The sequence below is a fragment of the Bacillus rossius genome, chromosome 15 (assembly GCF_032445375.1).
Source record: "Bacillus rossius redtenbacheri isolate Brsri chromosome 15, Brsri_v3, whole genome shotgun sequence".
Lineage (NCBI taxonomy): Eukaryota > Metazoa > Arthropoda > Insecta > Phasmatodea > Bacillidae > Bacillus > Bacillus rossius.
Window position 1 is genome coordinate 7,843,471 of NC_086342.1, and position 17,606 is coordinate 7,861,076.

Below are 17,606 nucleotides of genomic sequence, written 5' to 3' on the forward strand. Positions count from 1 at the left end.
CGCTGCCCTAGACTGTCGGAAATAGCCAATAAAGAAGGAAATCCTGCGGACGTAAACTGAGGATGTTATAGCTAACAGGTCAAAAAAATTTCAGCAGCTAGGTAATTTTTTTAAATTAATTAGTTGATCCTGTCGTGATTTTGACGAGAATAGTTGGTTTCCTATCTGTGATAGAAATTAAAATGTCTTTGAGGATGAAGCTTGTCCTTTGTTTAAAATTAAGTCATTCCAGATATCAAGTGACATAGCAACGGTGATGATTGTGACAACGTTTTTTTAAAAAGGGATGGTGGGGAACAATTTTGTAACTGTTCTTCCGATTTGTACATCTTGCATACACAATTTAGTATGCTTAGGTGATTTTGAGTTAATTTACTTCATTATAATGAAGAGGTCAAGTTTAAATTTGTGTGCTTTGTTCAAGCAACAAAAGCAAATCTGATGGTATGCATAATTTAAAATTACTTCATTATTTATGGGTTTGTATTGAGGAAAAAAAAAATATTGTTAGTAATAAATGATTTTTTAAAGATTTTTTTTCTTATAAAATTTGGCCTGGTAAGAGCTATTACTCTGAGCATAGTTTAATGCAGTTGCCCTTCCGGAAACAAAATTAACAAATGGAGTTTGCATGTCGTTTTGCCTCTGAATGGTAGTAAATAAATTCTTTATGTATTATCTGTAAAAAAAAATTATTACACAACATTAAAGTTTTGTATTTCCAGAGCTTAGTCTTCCAAAATTTCTGGAAGCAACATATAATAAAAATAAATTGATTTTTAATGCCACCGGAAAATTTGTTCCCAGATGGGTACTCTCATCATTTGCTGATATTAATTTAAAAAATTTTTTGTGTCCACATAATAAAGTTTAAATTAATTATTTTTTTCTTTTCATTTTTTTTTTGTTCAATCATTTTCTTCCTTATAGTAACTGTCCAAAAATGTTCATAAAGAAATTAAAAGCTTGATTTATCATAGAGTATTAAAAATTCAATTGCCAACATTTCTAAACAGTGTATCTATTCTTCATTGGGACTTTAAACATCTCGACTAATTGAAGAGCACTTGGCATTTGACAAGTGCAATGTCTTGTTGCTCTGACCACGCTGCCCTTGTAATATATCTGTTCGAGTGGGTTTCGGAGCAGTAAGTTAGCTTCCGATGAGTCGAGACACTTCCAGTCTGCCACCTTGCCAGCGTGAGCAGTACAGATGTATCGTGTGTGTCGCACAGAACCACAAGGTTTTACTGATGTTTTGGCTGACAATGCAGTTGCCATCATCAGGGTATAATCCTGATGATGGCCACTGCAATGTCAGCCGAAAAGTAGGTGAAACTTCAGCCCCTCGGCGCAGCTAAGTACCATGAACCAAGAAACTTCAGCTTTGAAAGTATCTAAAAAAAATTATATATTTTTGTATAATTGCTTTAATTTAATTTTGTTGCCATTTGGTATCTGTAAAAAATTCCTGAGAATATAAAACATTAGTTTTTTTTTAAATTTTATTTTAATAAGCTTTGTTGCCGGTGCATTAAAAAGAAAAATCATAAAAAGCTTTTACAGCTAAATTATTGTGACAAAACTAGTTTTGATCTTTTTATAGATTTACTATTTTTTATGTGGGAGTTAGTTGTATGTATTAAAAAATATATTAATATTTTCCTTCTTAAAACAGTGTATGAGATTCGACTCTGCAGGAATGGACCGATCGAACACACCACGCTGCTGCATGAGAGGGATTCAAGTCAAGTGGCCAATTCATTTGCCTCCCGCAGAGTCAACCTGGGTTCAGTTATATACTTTAATTGATGTTTCATTCAGGCATCATTTTTTAAACCGTGGAAAAGATGATTCAATATTCACTATTTGGAATTTATTTAGTTTTATTATGCTTTTTAATACGCGCAGTCAATACTGGAAAAGCTATTCAGGGAACGGTCAACAAATAACTTCTAACTATTGGAGGAAACTGGACGGCACACAGGTAAATCTGGGTCGGGAAACTGAACCCAGCATTACTACGAACACTATTTTGTACCCATACAGTTGTTTTCATGGTAATGTACAAATTTACAAATATCTGTCATTTTAAGTGAACGTTCGCCGACAGCCGGCACTCCCTGAGCCATGGCTTCACGAGGGGCACCGGCTCCAGTTCAGCGGTCACAGTGCTAGCGACCTGTGGGAGGTGTCGCAATAAACAAGCGCGAGTGCAGCGTGCCACGTGTCCGCGAGACGTTCTAGGTTGGTGTTTGCTGCTGTGCGACTGCCGTTGGGGAAAAGCCAACACCGCGCACCCGAGCTCCCTGGAGCCACAGAGGAACTGATGCGGCTTTACACCGCGACTCGGAGGTGTTTGAGGAAGAGCCACAGACGAGGGGCTGAGGCCACCCATCCCAGCATCACCACCACCACTCCCCCCTTACCCAGTGGTGGAATCGAGGGGAGAACCCTATCCTGAGAGCACCACATCTCTGGGATTCCTCAGCAGTGTTGCCAATGCAGTACATTTTTACCCTTGTGTGAAGCCAAAATACCCGCTTTTACATGCTCTCTAGAAAGTAGTAGTTAGTTTTTTCGCTAGGCAGAATGGAACAAAGAAACAGTGAAAATAAATTGTTCAGAAGTTTTTTATTTTCACTTATGTAAATAAAAGGGTAGAAAATTAACTATAGTCTATTAAGGGAAAGTGGTACTTTTTTGACAGCTGAATGTACTTACGGTATCAAATATACTAAATAAACAATTTTATGTGTAGCATTAGTCTAGCCAACCATGTGTTTTTTTTAGTTTTTTTATTATTTTTTTTTTTTAGTTAAAAGAATTTAAAGCTGTCAACGTCAAAATATTGGTACCTATAGCTTGAGGTTAAGTAGTTCAATCATTAAATATATTTATATAAATGATTACCACCTGTGCTGGAATGCACAGATACATTGTCAAGCTTGGGTATTGAACAAAGTTAGATCTCGAACACATACTTCAAATGGTTATGTCAAAAACGTTTTTCTGTATTTCTAGTTTCAAAAGTGTTATTTCTTACGGCACAGAAATACCCTCATTTTAACCGAAACGAGCAATACTCCGCAGTGGTTTAAAATACCCGAAATTTGGGGAATTACCCGCAAGTTGGCAACACTGATCCGTTCAAAGTGCATCCAACCGCCACTTAACTTCCTTTTTTTGAAAATGGAACAGAAATAACCATGTAAAATTACAGATATTTGTAAATTTGTAAATTTGCATGAAAACGACTGTATCTACAAAATAGTAATCACAGCAATACTGGGTTCTCACATAGAAAACAAGACAAAATCAACTGATGTCGAATATCAAACGTAAATTCCGTGGAAGGATAAGTTCCAGTGGGCTGACAACGACGAAGACAGTTGCAACAAAAACAGTAAGTACAGACAAAACATAACTTTTGACAATACAAGGGCAATTCAGCGACGCTTAGATGAACCCAGTGATGAAATTAAACAGCTTTGTTATTTTCAAAAAGTGTTGAAATAAATACTGTTGAGTTTTATAATAACAGGATAAAACGTTTTATTGGCGTTTATTAAAATTAACTTTATATATTTGTAAATGTTTTTTTATGTCTATTGTATCGAAATGACATTAATTTACATAAGCTTAGGCCTATAACAAGATTCCGAGACGAGCTGAAAGTCAAAACACTGTAGCATCGCCTGTGTTTCATGATTGGGTTTTCCTTTCACAAATCACAGTAATTCAGTGCGGTAGTAAAAGCGTTCTGAGTGGCTCTCGCAGACGGACGCCAATCACAAGGAAGAAACCGCTGGCGTGGGTATACATACATTATTGTTGCAGTCTAATAGTCGTTTAGGTTTTTTCGTGAAAAATGCCTGCTCCTACTTATACAGCTTTTGTTAAAGGTAAATATAAATTTATATAAAACCATTAATTTTATGTGGATATTGTTTTAGAAGTGAATACTTAAAAAAAAACTATGTATATTTACTTTAATCCTTCGGTTAATTTAGTCATTTGTCCTTACATATATATATTTTTTTAATTTGTAGCGGCGTTTTGAAACGAATATTTAAACATAATTTTAAATACCTACTTTGTAAAATATTTTCTTCCGTTTTGCCTCTTTCAACATCTCACTTGTGTTACGTACATGAATACGAACATACTGCCAGTTTAACTTGTTAAATATATTTAAAAAATTATAAATTATTATTTGATAAAATTTTTTGAAGTTGTATTTCTTTAGACGCGTTATGAAACAAAATTTGAGTGAATTTTTACAATGTACGCGCATTATGCAACAAAATTTTCACAAGATGAAAAAAATAACTAAATACAAATATTACAAATTTTATATGTGTTTTTAAATATTATACTTTAGTGATTTATATTTAACTCGGGTCTATATAATTTAAAAACATTTATTTACTGTAAATATTAATGATAGAAATTATGTTTACAAACTTTTTCAAGTGTATTTATAAAAGTGAGGTTATGTTCCCGCGTGTATAACAAAGTAAGGTAGCTTGTACTCTTGTAGCTCCCATTGTCGCTGACCCTTTTTTATAAACATATCTTGTTCTCTTTTAATGATTAACGAAAAATAAATGTTTACTGACTCTCCATAGAGAAATTTATAGCTTATCAATGCTTTTTTTTTTTATATCAGAGTATTTTTATTGAAAAAAATACATTTAAAACCATCCTTAAATATGTATATATTAATCTATGCTTCGATTAGATATCAAAATTTATCAAAATTCGCAGCAGAAAAATTAGCAAAGGTTGTTTGGTGAGTTACATTTAAATAATAACCGTTTTAACTGAGTAGCCAGTAGTGTATCTACTTGTAACACTATCAAAAATTAGCGCATATATATATATATATATATATATATATATATATATATATATATATACACCCTATATATAATGACGTAGCCGAAAGTTTTTTATGGAGTAAATGTCATAATTGTAACAGTGTAACAGTGTCGGATTCCGATTCGAGATGAAATTTTCATTAAAAGTTGGCTTGTCAGATCACAAAGAAACAACTACATATGAACCTTGTATATAATCTCTTCATACAGCTTACAATATTTCTTACATTCCAGAATTGTAACATTAATTCGCTGAAACGTAGCAACATTTTTGCAACATTACAGAAATATTTGTAACAGTAGCCGATCCTAAATAGGAAGGGAGGGGGTAGATTTGAGGGGATCGTGTGACCTCACAAACCCCCCCACCATTTCACGAGATTGTGGATTCAACACAAGTATGTGAAACTTTAGTGCTGTAACGGTAATCTCATTGGTGTTACATAACGTAGGCGTTTTCAAGGAAAATAAACTGCTTAAATGGGGTAATTTGATACCATTTCGGCTGATTCGTAGAGGAAAAAAAAAATCTGTAAGTGGTAATAACTGTTTGAAAGAATGGTTAGGACAGGTTAGATACATTAAAAATACTGTAAAATCAGGTGAATTGTTACTTAGGTTCTAACAGCTACTTTTAAAATAATGTGAACATGGGTACCTATGTTAGGTTAGCTACACGTTATTTTGTAGAACAATTAAAGAACACTAGCTCAAATGTATTTATTTTTGGAAATTTTTCAATGCTGGAGCCTCTAAAGGCAACCATTATCGAAATGGGTACCTAATAACGAAAACTTTTAACGTAAAACAGTGATGTAAAGACAAGATGTTATCTCCATGACAGGCAGTAAAACTGTACTCATTCTGCCTGCGTTGTCCTGTTTGCAAATTGTGTCGAGACAGTACCTAACGCCCATGGGCACCCTGGTTAAGGGGGGAATTAAGGGAGTATAACCCCCCCCCCCTCTTAGAATTAAGGGAGTATAACCCCCCCCCCCCTCTTACCCTCACACGTCATTTAATTCGGGCTGCTGTGACGTCGTGCGTCTGCAAGAGCGATAAAACAACTACATTGATAAGCAGCTGTGATATTCAAGCTGAGAACATGGCATTTTATTTTATTATGTGCAAACATTTTAGCTCTCGATAGATAACATTTGGTAGGAGTAATTTCGTTAATGGAACGGAAGTTGATTGGAAAGGAAATGCGTAACCATGGTGCTGCCATCTGTGAATCATTAACAAAAAATACAAATGGAAACTTTATGGTATTAACTGTTTAGTGAATTTTAACCAGATGGGCAGTACTTCAATAAAATTCCTTGAAAATCAGGTCAAAGCCGGGGTTTAGTAATTTTTTAAGTCTTTTTCGCATTTATCGGAGCCGTTTCATTATTTAGTTTAAACTTTTATTCTATAGTCGACGTAGCTGCTCCGGCAGCGAATTCTAGCGGCGGATGCGGAAACTACGTGTGATTCGCGTCAAGAAATGTAGTTGAATACACAATTTGCGTATATTTGTCACGCTTGGCATTATTTTATATTCTCCATTAAATTTCGTGTTAAATTTCATATTATAAGTGTATTCGAAACATGAAAAACCATGAGTTTGCTCGTTTCCGTGTACTGAAAGACTCGCTGGAATTTTATTTAAATTTATGTATTATTTTTAGATGCGATCACTTTTTTTTGGTTTTTCTAGTTGTTTATTTATATTTTTATTTGCAAAAGTAATATATTTATTTTAATCTGTTATTAAGTGAAAGACAATGTGGCATGCCTTATATTCGCCACTTAAAATAGTCAATAAAAGGTAATTAAATGTTTATAAACTGAAAAGCTTTTTTATTGATTTAATTATTAACTTATTTAATTTTGCGAAAAATAATTTTTTAAGTATATTTAAAATCTAATATAATGTTGACGGCATTCTATGTTCGTACGTTGTTTGTGTTTAAAATATATGTATTTTTAGCCTAACAAAAAAAATATGTACATATTATTTATTAGAGTGCAAAGTCAATTAAAAAAAAACATTTTATTACATTATCAATTTGTGTCTAAAACTTTTGTGCTCTAGCAACAGAGCACACCAAAACAAGGACAGCGCGATATCAGCTATCGTGCAATGGAAAGAGAGAGTATATGCCCATTAAAATGCACACTGCAAACTAAAGCTCCTATCAGGTCTTCCATGGCAGCAAGTATGGATGGTTCTGTGGCAGAATTAGCAAAGCGCTAGCCGTTTTTTTTGCAAGTTTTTTTTTTTTTTAAATTCGAATTTCTGCGGAAGGTTTCGTAGAAGATGGAAAAGTTATCCAATCAGAATAAAGTGGTAGTGTGGCCCTAGTGTTTAAAAATGTTAATTTATTTTCTTTATTATTGATTTGGAACTCGGTGAACATGTGGTCTGTTGAAGCAGCATTGAGCGACAATTGTAAAAAAAAACCTGCAATATAAAAAAAGTATTAGGTAACTATCATAATAAAACCATTTGCACAAGCTAGGCTTATGCCAGCCACATTTCTACGTGTGATAGTTTCTTCCACAGAAATATCGGGGGCGCGGAAGACTACCCTACTGGAAGACTACCATAATGACAGAATTCCGCCTGGCCTCTTCGAAAAAGGCGGAAAAGTACTATAACGGAAAACTGCCATAATTAAAAAGGACGAGACAGAATTCTGCCATACTTTCTTATACACTCCATGGAAAGAGTACAGCGGCATTGCTCTTGAAGTAGTGTTTAGAATACTCGATAGATACCGTAGTCAACCCTCTAGCTGTTTCTCAGGTTAACTTCAAAGCTTACAGATAGCGCTTCTGACGGTGATAGTTGCAATAACAAATCACTTCCAGATCGCGGACTAGAAGAAAGAATTTTTTTCCAAAAATGTATTATAGGGAGCAGCACTGTATTCTTATTACGACGATTAAAAAAAAAAAAAAAACATATGGTACTTTTCCTCCTGTTTTGACGAAGGCGAAGGAAAAGTACAACAATGGACGAAGGGGAATTCTGCCAACATTTCTTATATATACATTCCACGGAATGAGGAACACGGCCTTGCTCATAAAATCGTAATGTACCTAGCTTCATAGAATTTACATTTTTGCACACTGGAATAATTGAAGTAATTGTAGACTGTCCCGTTACGCACATTGTTCCGTTACGCTGTGTCCCGTTACGCTCATTGTACGCTTGCGCCGCATCTATCTCTCTTATACTCGATTGGCCTATGCGTCCGAGGAGAAGAAAGACAGCGGCAGCACACAACTTACATCTACACGTGAACTGTTTCGTCGACTGTGGTTTTCATTGCTTATTACAACAACAATTTCGGCAACAAAGGTTAATTATTCTTGCATTTTAAAAATCTGATTACTAGTATAATTTCAAGTATTTATTCTTTTACTATTAAAATAAAAATGATTCAATTTTATTCATAAAAGTATGCAATCATTTCATCAATGTTTTGTTATAACGTCACGTTAAACTATCGTCCGTAAACCGACTTTACAGACAGCTAAATTTTTTAATCAGAATCTTTTATTGATTAATATTGATTACTGTTGGCATAAAATTTATTAAATATTAAAGAGTAGTTGAGATAAACTACTACCTTGCGGAACACCTAATACCATGAAATTGCATTTGCAAACTTCACTGCAAATCGTCTATTTGTAAGATAATTAAAAGAAATATATACCACGCATTGCTTGACGATGCCTAAAATATATAATTATTTTATCATGAGATTGGGTTGGAAAGTATCAACGGCTTTGCTTATGTTGAAATAAATAGATTATTTAATTTATATCTGGATGTTATACTGGCGCGCACGCGCGCACACACACACACACAATACTGTATGTGTTAAAGACAGTGGCGTAGCCAGGATTTGTGTATGGGGGGTGTTAAGAAGCATGTCCCCCCCCCCCCCGTATTAAAGCGGGGGGGTCCGGGAGTCCTCCCCCGGGAAAATTTGGATTTTAAGGTGTAAAATAGTGCTATTTTAGCAGTTTTCGGTACTTCAATTTAAATATTGTAATGGTAAAAATTTTATATGAATTTTGTTTGAGTAATGAATAAGAAATTTAATTAAAGATTTGGTGCTGGGGGGTGGGGGGGTTAACCCCTAAAACCCCCCCTGGCTACGCCCCTGGTTAAAGACAATCTTCCTGATTGAAAACTACGTGGGTTTTCAGAAATACTATTTTTCGTCAAAAAACGTCTAAAATACTATATAACAAATTTAAATGTCAATAATAATTCAAGAAAATATATACCGATAAATGGTTGAACCACTTACTGACTGATACACACTTAATTAAAATATTTTTTGTTCAAAAGCAAAAAAATTTAAAATGATTAAATGTTTGTTTGAGCTTTATTTATAACATGTTGGAATGATAATGCTACAGTTACTAAAAACTCAAATGCTACAAAACTTAATATATATATATTTGCAAAACTCCGTTCCCCCGGAGAAACCCCCGGAATGGCCACCGCATGGGGAGCCCAAGAAAAGAAACGGGCTCCCCATTTGGAAGCCACCTGGTAGGTTATTTTTTTCTGTTCCACCCACCGTTTCTTTGGTAGCCTGACTTGTTACAAGGGATTGTATTCCTACCAGAGAAAATGCCACCATTTTGTCTGGGCAATCCGCCTTGGAGGAGCCGGGGCGCGAACCCGGGTCCTACAAGTCACAAGGCAGGCGCTCTTCCCCAGAACCAGACCACGAGTTTACTGTAGTTTCGTGTGTCATTAACACGTGCAGTACGTGCAGTATCATCTAACCTCGGTAACGAACAAATTGTAATTCTTATGTTCTTCGTTCAGCATGAATTATGTAATTTCATAACAGTGAAATATAATTTGTATAACTAGTCTGGCAATTTTTTAGACGATTTTCTGCAAACAAACTTACAGTCCCGCAGTACAATAATTATATAGAACTACCCATAGACTAGTGAAAAAATATGTAACGAGCTTGCATTGTCGATGGTAAAGTTATTTTGAAATAAATGTTAGATATTAAAAGAGTGTGTCTCGTTAAAAAATGTGTGTACTTACAAGCATGAATTATTGTATAACATTTTATTTGTTTGGTTTTAACGCCACAGAAAAGATTGTTATATCACTTTTTTTGTTTGTTTAACCGTGCTTAATATGCGCAGCTAAAGCGAGAAAGCTATTCAAACAAATTTTTACAAATAATAATATTCACAATATTAAATTAAGTACTAAATCAATGATAATGTTGGAGATGTTAAATTATAAGATACATTTCATACCGACATCGCCGGAATTTTAGGTAATGATAGTACTGACCTTAAATCGATCAGTTTCTGAGACTGAGTACACAACTACAGAAAGTTTTTATTTAATATTTGTGCACATTGCAGTGACATTGCTATTTAATTATTTGTAATTTTAATTTTAACAAAAATTGGAATTAGGTTTTTTTTTATATTTTGGATGTGTAATATTTCTACGTGTAATAGTATATAACATGTATTATGTTTTAACTGTTACAGTATCAAAAAATTCATTTAATGGTTGTGTATGTTTAGTTTCGTCCAACATAATGTTTTGTGCAAAAACAATATCCTACAATCAAAGATTTCACTTTTCTTATAATTTTGTTGTTTTAAAATATTATGTTCGAACCTTTCCTTCAGTTCAGCAACTTAAGTAGATATAATTTCGTTATGAAATTTAATTCTCAATACATACTACACATAATATTTTGAGATTATTACGAAATAATATATAATTTTACTTTAAATACATTTTTTTTGCAAACGCACGGGTTTCAAATAACAAATAAATACTTTAATTTTTCTTTTTTTTTAATGTTTATATAATTTCTATAATTTAGGACATACACCATTGCTGATTATAATGTAAGTCATAAGCACGGTCTAAGAAGGGGAGGTCTGGACACTCCCCAACCAGGTCAGCATGCAAAAGTGGCACACCTAATGTCTCCGTAGTTCCGCTCCGCTCCACCATCTGACCTGTAGCGCTGGTTGTTCTGCGGTGGTATTTTAAGCTTTGTTGTTATGAACAACTCAACATAATAATCATTTAAATGTTCATTTAAATGTTAAAAATGCATTCATCTCCATATATCGATACAGTATTAAATTGGATGTGTTTATTTTTTTATAAGTTTGGGAATTATTTCATAAATTAGATAAATTAGGTTACGAAGTACAGTTTCCACATTGGCATTTGCGGGAAGCCGGGAACTTCATTGTGAGCAAGGAGCATTGATTGTTAGTAAAGAGAATAAGCGTATATTATTTTAATTGTGAAAATGCCTAACCATTGTGTTGCACCTGGGTGCAAAACAAATTATCAGGCAAAGTCGGACGAGAAAGTTGCAATATTCCGAGTTCCCAATGATGACAATGTTAGGCAATTGTGGCAGAAAGCAATTCAATGAGACAAGTTTGTAATTAAAAGATCCCATTATGTATGCGAAAAACATTTTGTGGAAGACGACATTCTCACAAAAAAAGGAACACAAAGATCAGTTCGGAAACGTCATTGGAATAGTAAGTTAAATTTTATTATTTGTATGAATGTAGTCTAAAGATTACTTATTTTTGTATAGGCCCGACTTTTTTAAAAATGGAATGTATGATGTCGAATTTTATTAATGACCAGCACAACCCTGATAATACCTGTTTGTAAGTAGTTTGACAATACACCATTTTTTATTAAAATATAAAATTTGCAAAACGAGTGCGGTCTCTTCCTTAAAAAAAATAATAAAAATCCCAAAAAAATTTTATTCAGTGCTCTAAACTTTCCTTTGTTATTTCAAAAGGCGCAGATACGGAATTCCAACTCGTTTAGGAGTAATCGCCGTTTGTAATTTACATTACAATACCTGTGCATTCATGTGGTCGAAGACATTATTTTTGCTTGCTGTGTATGTGCGTCTTGTTTGTTTTCGACAACTTATAAAAAAGGATATATTTTTTATTTGGATATTGTAATGCAATGTAAATTAAAAATAAAAATACGTCTCTACTATGCACCCAAGCTGAAGCGTCAACCCTTGACATGAGACACAAAACATTGACGATGGCACTTATTTGTGTAGCAAATAATGTATTGTAAATGCAGGTTTGGTATTGTTATTGAAATACGTAAATCAGCCAAATTATGTAATTTGATTCAGCCTTTAATTTTAAATGTTAAAATATAGTGTAATTATATTAAAATTCATTGCAGTGCATCAAATACTGTCGTAACTCTCTACGTTTGTAATTATGGAGTAGAGGGCCACCATGGAAATAAAAAAAGTAAAAAAAAACTTATTTTTACTTCCTTATATGATTCCTGATTATTCTGCAAAACGGCATTGCGATATTTTCAGTAATTTGCATAAAATTACCGTTTTAAACGAGTGTATTTTTTTTAAGTTTTATAGATATTAACATAGTTTGCGGAAACGTGGCCCTATGCCCGATTATCACGTTACTGTGCGTCCTCCGGCGATGATTTTAAACTATCGTTGTATCGTATATTATTTACCTCTTGTTTGTTTTTCACGAGAATTGACAAATTCATCATAACACCTAGTGATATATTTCCACCGCAAGACACCTAGCGCTAGAGTTGAATAGCGGACGTCGAACGAACTATGGAGACAGTAAGTGGTCACTTTTATCTGGCGAGTGTCCAGACCTCCCCTTCTTAGACCGTGGTCATAAGAAACCTCAATAACAGACAAGAAAGATAAATGTGTAAACATACAGAAAAAAGCGTAACTCAGGGAACATTTAAAACATAGACAGAAAATTACGTAGAAAGAATAGGTAAAAAAATTATTTCAGCACAGGCGGACACAGTGCGCTACCAACGACGAGACATAGCAACAAGAACAGTAAATAAAAACGAAAAATACTTTGGACAACTCACAGAATTGATTTTTAAGTACTTTTACCTAACAACATAAATGTCGTTAACGTTTCGAAAGTAAATGTTGGCAACCTTGATTTTTTGTGGTAGGTATTTTTTTTTCTACGAATATTCTTCATAAATGTTTCAAGATTAACGTATTTTGCATTACGGAACAACCAAAGCATATACATTAAAATGCCTTATCCTTGTTTGAAAAATTAAAAAATGCATAGCTGCAAATTTTGAGTGCTGAAAACCATAACATCAGTTTCAATTGCAAAAAAAAAAAAAAAAATACACACGCGCACACGCCTGCAAATGTGCACATGGCAACCATGCTTATTTCATTACCGCCAAGATAATTCAACATTATCTAAAATTATTCCAAATTATATTTTGCTACTCTGTTAATAAACATTTTAAAAATTTCTGAACTAAGAATGTTCGTAAAATGACTTTTTTTATTTAAGATATGTTTACTAAATTTCTATATTTTCTTTATATATATAAACAAAATTTTTGATGTTGGCATTTCACAGCCGCACATATTTTTTTAGTGCCCCTATTCGGCCTGTTCAGTTGCGCCTCCCGGGGCCAGACGCTAGTGTTCGTGCGACCTCGGTCACGCTCGTTCCAGGGCCGGGGGAGAGTCGGCGCAGGACTGCCGAGGCGGGGCGGTGAGCAGGGAAGTCACGTGATGGAGTCGCGCGAGGTAGCGGCTGCCACGCGGGGAGCTCGGGCACGCTCGTTCCAGGGCCGAGCGGGAGTCGGCGCAGGAGGACCGTCGAGGCGGGGCGGCGAGCAGGGGAGGCCAGGAGGAAGTCACGTGATGGAGTCGCGCGAGGTAGCGGCTGCCACGCGGGGAGCTCGGGCACGCTCGTTCCAGGGCCGAGCGGGAGTCGGCGCAGGAGGACCGTCGAGGCGGGGCGGTGAGCAGGGGAGCCCAGGAGGAAGTCACGTGATGGAGACGCGCGAGGTAGCGGCTGCAAAGCGGGCGGCGGCGGTCCCCGCTTCCCTTTCTTCCAAGGTGATCAAACAGCCCGCTATGTGCCCAGGTAGTGCTTCGACTCGACACAACACACAGCGCTACCTTTGAATATATATACTGTATAGAAGTCGCCAGCCCAGGTTAAAATTTCTAATACGGTTTAGAGGTAGTTGGTTAATTCACCGCCGCAATCGCCACCATCTCTAGGGCATCGACTTGTGGTGGTCCCTAGCGGACAAGTGTCGAACCATTCAAACACCCCTTCCCCTCCAGTTGAACGACCTTGAGCTGCAGTGAATGATGGATTGGGGGTGCGGGGAATGACAGCGGGCGACAGTGCTGCGCTCTAACATCTAAATAACAACCAAGACGATACAGGGCGTTACGGCAGCGCACTGCAGCGGTGAAGTTCCCAAGCTGCTCATCATACGCTTCTGAAAAAGGTAGAGTAAATCCTATCCACTCGCGACTTCTATACAGTATATATATTCAAAGGCGCTACTATAGCCAGTGCTTTAGTAAATTCATAGAGAGCGCCAATACTTATAATTAAATGTTAATTTAAATGTTTGTAGCGGAATAAAAATGTATGAATCAAATAATAAATAGTACTCAAACACATAAAATATTATTTAATATTAGTCTTTGTTAAAAGAGTGTTTTTTTTTTTTCACGGGAATGTGGTACCACCTGATCGCTTCTATACTAACATACTAAAGAAATGAAATTAGCAGATATAATGTAAAGAAGAGACGTTTATCACAATTTGGCGCGGAGACGGATCTCGCGGAATATCTCAATATCACGCCTGCTGCTTCCACAATGCACAGAAATGTAAAAAAGTGGCAACCAATAGGATTGCATTTCAAAGTTACAAAATATATTATGCTTCGAGATCATATCTAGTAAAAAAATAAAAGCCACGAAGTCATAATAAAACACTATACATATTTTGTACTTAAAACAATTTTTAACGTACTTAGAACAGAAAAAAAAACGTACGGAGCAACCTAAATGGAAGAGCTGAGCTTTGCTGAGCTAATCCATACTTGCCCGTCTCCATCTGCGTGCTATTGTAGAAACTCTGTTCCATGAGATCAGTCTCTGTACTCTACCATGCGAGACTAACAGTATCTTAAGAAATTTTGATATTATTTTCCTGAGAACTTATTACTCTGGTTGATTTTGCAAATATCAAAAATCAAATTTCGGTGAAATTGTGCCATTATGTACCAGTACAAAATTTTAAAGTTTTTCTGGAATGAAATTATGATAACTCAATTGAAATTGTTAGGGTTTTGACCAGCACTTGCAATTACATTCCAACAACAATTTAGTTCTTCCTTTTCCTTTTAATGTCCATATTTTAACGGAAAACTGGTCTGAAATAGGAAAATAAAAATAAAAAGCGCCGGCACGGGGCCCAGGCGACAACATTACACTGTTAAAAATTTTCACCTAAAAATTTACGAAGAACGTTGGTTACAAATTATTTGGCGATCTTCATAAAATTTATTGTTATCTTCGTAAATTTACGGGTAAAAATTTCACTTACTTTCAACATGAAACCGCAAAAAAAAAAAGTCTTGGTATATAAGTAAAACATTCAAAAACTGGTCAAGACTCATGCAATAACACACTTATTTCTTTCACATGAGCTTTTTCCCTGTTAATACCGAAAAACAAAAATTCAGTAAGTAATCTCAAATTACGAAGAACTTGGTTATATGAAGTGATTTCTTCATTAAAAAGTCCATGAAGTTACTGTAATTAATAAGCATTATACAACCAAATAAAGATCAATTGTTGAATATTCGAGTATCTTTTACCGGGTTCAAAAAATGTATATGCTTGTGTAAAACATCTATTAAAGTTTAAGTTAATGGGCCAATTTTCATAAGAAATGCTCAGTATTGTCACCAAAAACATGTTTCATATATGCGAAAATAACTATAGCCATGTTTTGTACAAAGTTACAATATATTTATTGTAGTATTTCAAACTATTTCTTGGCTACTGGTTTCCAAAGGAATCTTTTTGTAAAAGCACGGGAAAATTTTTTCTATGTGGTTTCTGCCAACAGAAGTCCAAGCGCGTCTGGTTCCGAAGTCCCTTGGAGGACGTGAAGAACATCACACCTGTCCCAAGACATCAGCCAGACAGCAACAAGCCGGTTAGTCCTCCCTCTTAAAAGGATGTAATAGTAGGCCTAGGCATTACGTTGCTCTAAGTATGCTAAGACGTCTGGTTAAGGCAGTGAATAAGCACTGCCTTGTTGAGGTAACAGGTAACAAGTAACTGGCCGTGTCCTATCATGCACTAGGAATGTGGTTAACATACAGGTGTAGCATATTCAACACCCATACCCTTATATTTTTGTCTTTGAATACTGCCCTTAGTGTAGGTAATAACGTGAGTGTGAAAGACACGCTACTGTCCGTAATTATCATAACTTTTTGTGACTTTTTACATCCCATTATATAACCCTTGGTAAATATCCGTTGAAAATATTTGTGATAGAACAAGTGTGAGAGAGGTATAGTGTTAAATTTACAGAAATCTTCCTGAACTGGTGCTAATGACGAGAAAAAAATATTCTTGTGGTCTCCCTGTCCCCCTCCCCCCCCTTCCTTTTTTTTGTCATCGCCAGTAATTCTAATGTTAATGAAGACTATTTTTGAAAATTTGACTACAGAAGATAACTTTCATCGATCATGCAGCTGTGTGAATGTAGAATTTTACTTTCTTGTGTGAATGACTTCTCTGCAGTGGGTCACACAAAAAAAACTTTTACGACTACAAACTCTTGTCTGACTCCTCGCAACTATCAGATATCATGCATTTGCAACTAAACATAATATGAATTGCTCGTATGGCGACACTTCCATATAAATTGCCTTGTGATGAAAATAATGACGTGGAAACTAAATAACCCAAGATGGCCGATGTGTAGGGACTGGAAAATTTCGCTGTTTCATTTACCTCCAGGATAGAGACTCCACGGTCCTCTGCATATCCGGGTAAATGCCATATGTTCATTGGCTGCTGATTTGAGAGACGTCTTTAACTGGTGGGTTGTCCAGTGGTTCAGCACTCCCTGGGTTGAGGGTTTCTCGTTGGCTCTCAGTCCTCCAGGTAAAATGTGGGCCAAATTGCAGGAGCGGTTCAAAAGGTACACTTGTTTGAACTTTAGGCTATCACAAAATGTTTCGCGAACTTTTTCCGAGTCTCCACAAACGAGGCAGAGAGTTTGTTGAGTGTCATTCCAAGTTGCTGACAATGGCGGATGTAGAAAAAAAACTGAGGGTGGAAGGGGATGGGAGCGTGCTAAAAGACATCTTGAGCTAGCGGTGTAATAATAAATCAAGTAATTTTGAGCAAATTATTTAGTTTTTATCTACAATAATGAAGTCGTTCTGGGTAAGTGTATGAACATGTTTGAATGTGCATTGTATGACATAGGCGGCAGGGGCGTGCCCTCCCTTTGCCTTGAACTGCGCTTGGTGCTGGGGCCGCCTGCATCAAAAGGGGGGGGGGGGGCTCCCCCGTGCCCACAATATGTATCCGCCGCTGGTTTAAAATAGCAGTCTACACTCGGGATGTATTAGTGTGCATGTTTATTTATATTCATTCTTCTCGTGCAACATACAATGTGGCCCAAAATTCTCCTGTGAATTAACTCTGTACATTTAAATTCCAATTGGCATAGTGGGTTGGCCTGATTAAGTTTCTGGAGCTAAATTAGAAAAAAAAATTGTATGAATGTATCAAAACACCATTTTAAATAATTAACTAACTACACTGTAATTTT

General features: G+C 35.6%; 1 protein-coding gene across 5 annotated transcripts in view; it reads left to right on the forward strand.

Moving 5' to 3' along the window:
* Positions 1-3,789: 3,789 nt before the first annotated feature.
* The window catches only part of LOC134539259 (adhesive plaque matrix protein-like), a 38,401-nt gene continuing 24,584 nt past the window's right edge, over positions 3,790-17,606 (forward strand). The window contains exons 1-3 of one of the 5 annotated variants that reach the window (XM_063381080.1): positions 3,790-3,905; positions 13,445-13,834; positions 15,879-15,968. In XM_063381080.1, coding sequence (XP_063237150.1) covers positions 13,505-13,834; positions 15,879-15,968 — 420 coding nt within the window. In that variant the 5' untranslated portion in view covers positions 3,790-3,905; positions 13,445-13,504. Of the gene's footprint in view, positions 3,906-4,687; positions 4,796-13,444; positions 13,835-15,878; positions 15,969-17,606 lie in introns of those variants that run through there. The other 4 variants (XM_063381083.1, XM_063381082.1, XM_063381081.1 and 1 more) reach the window with 4 other exon arrangements.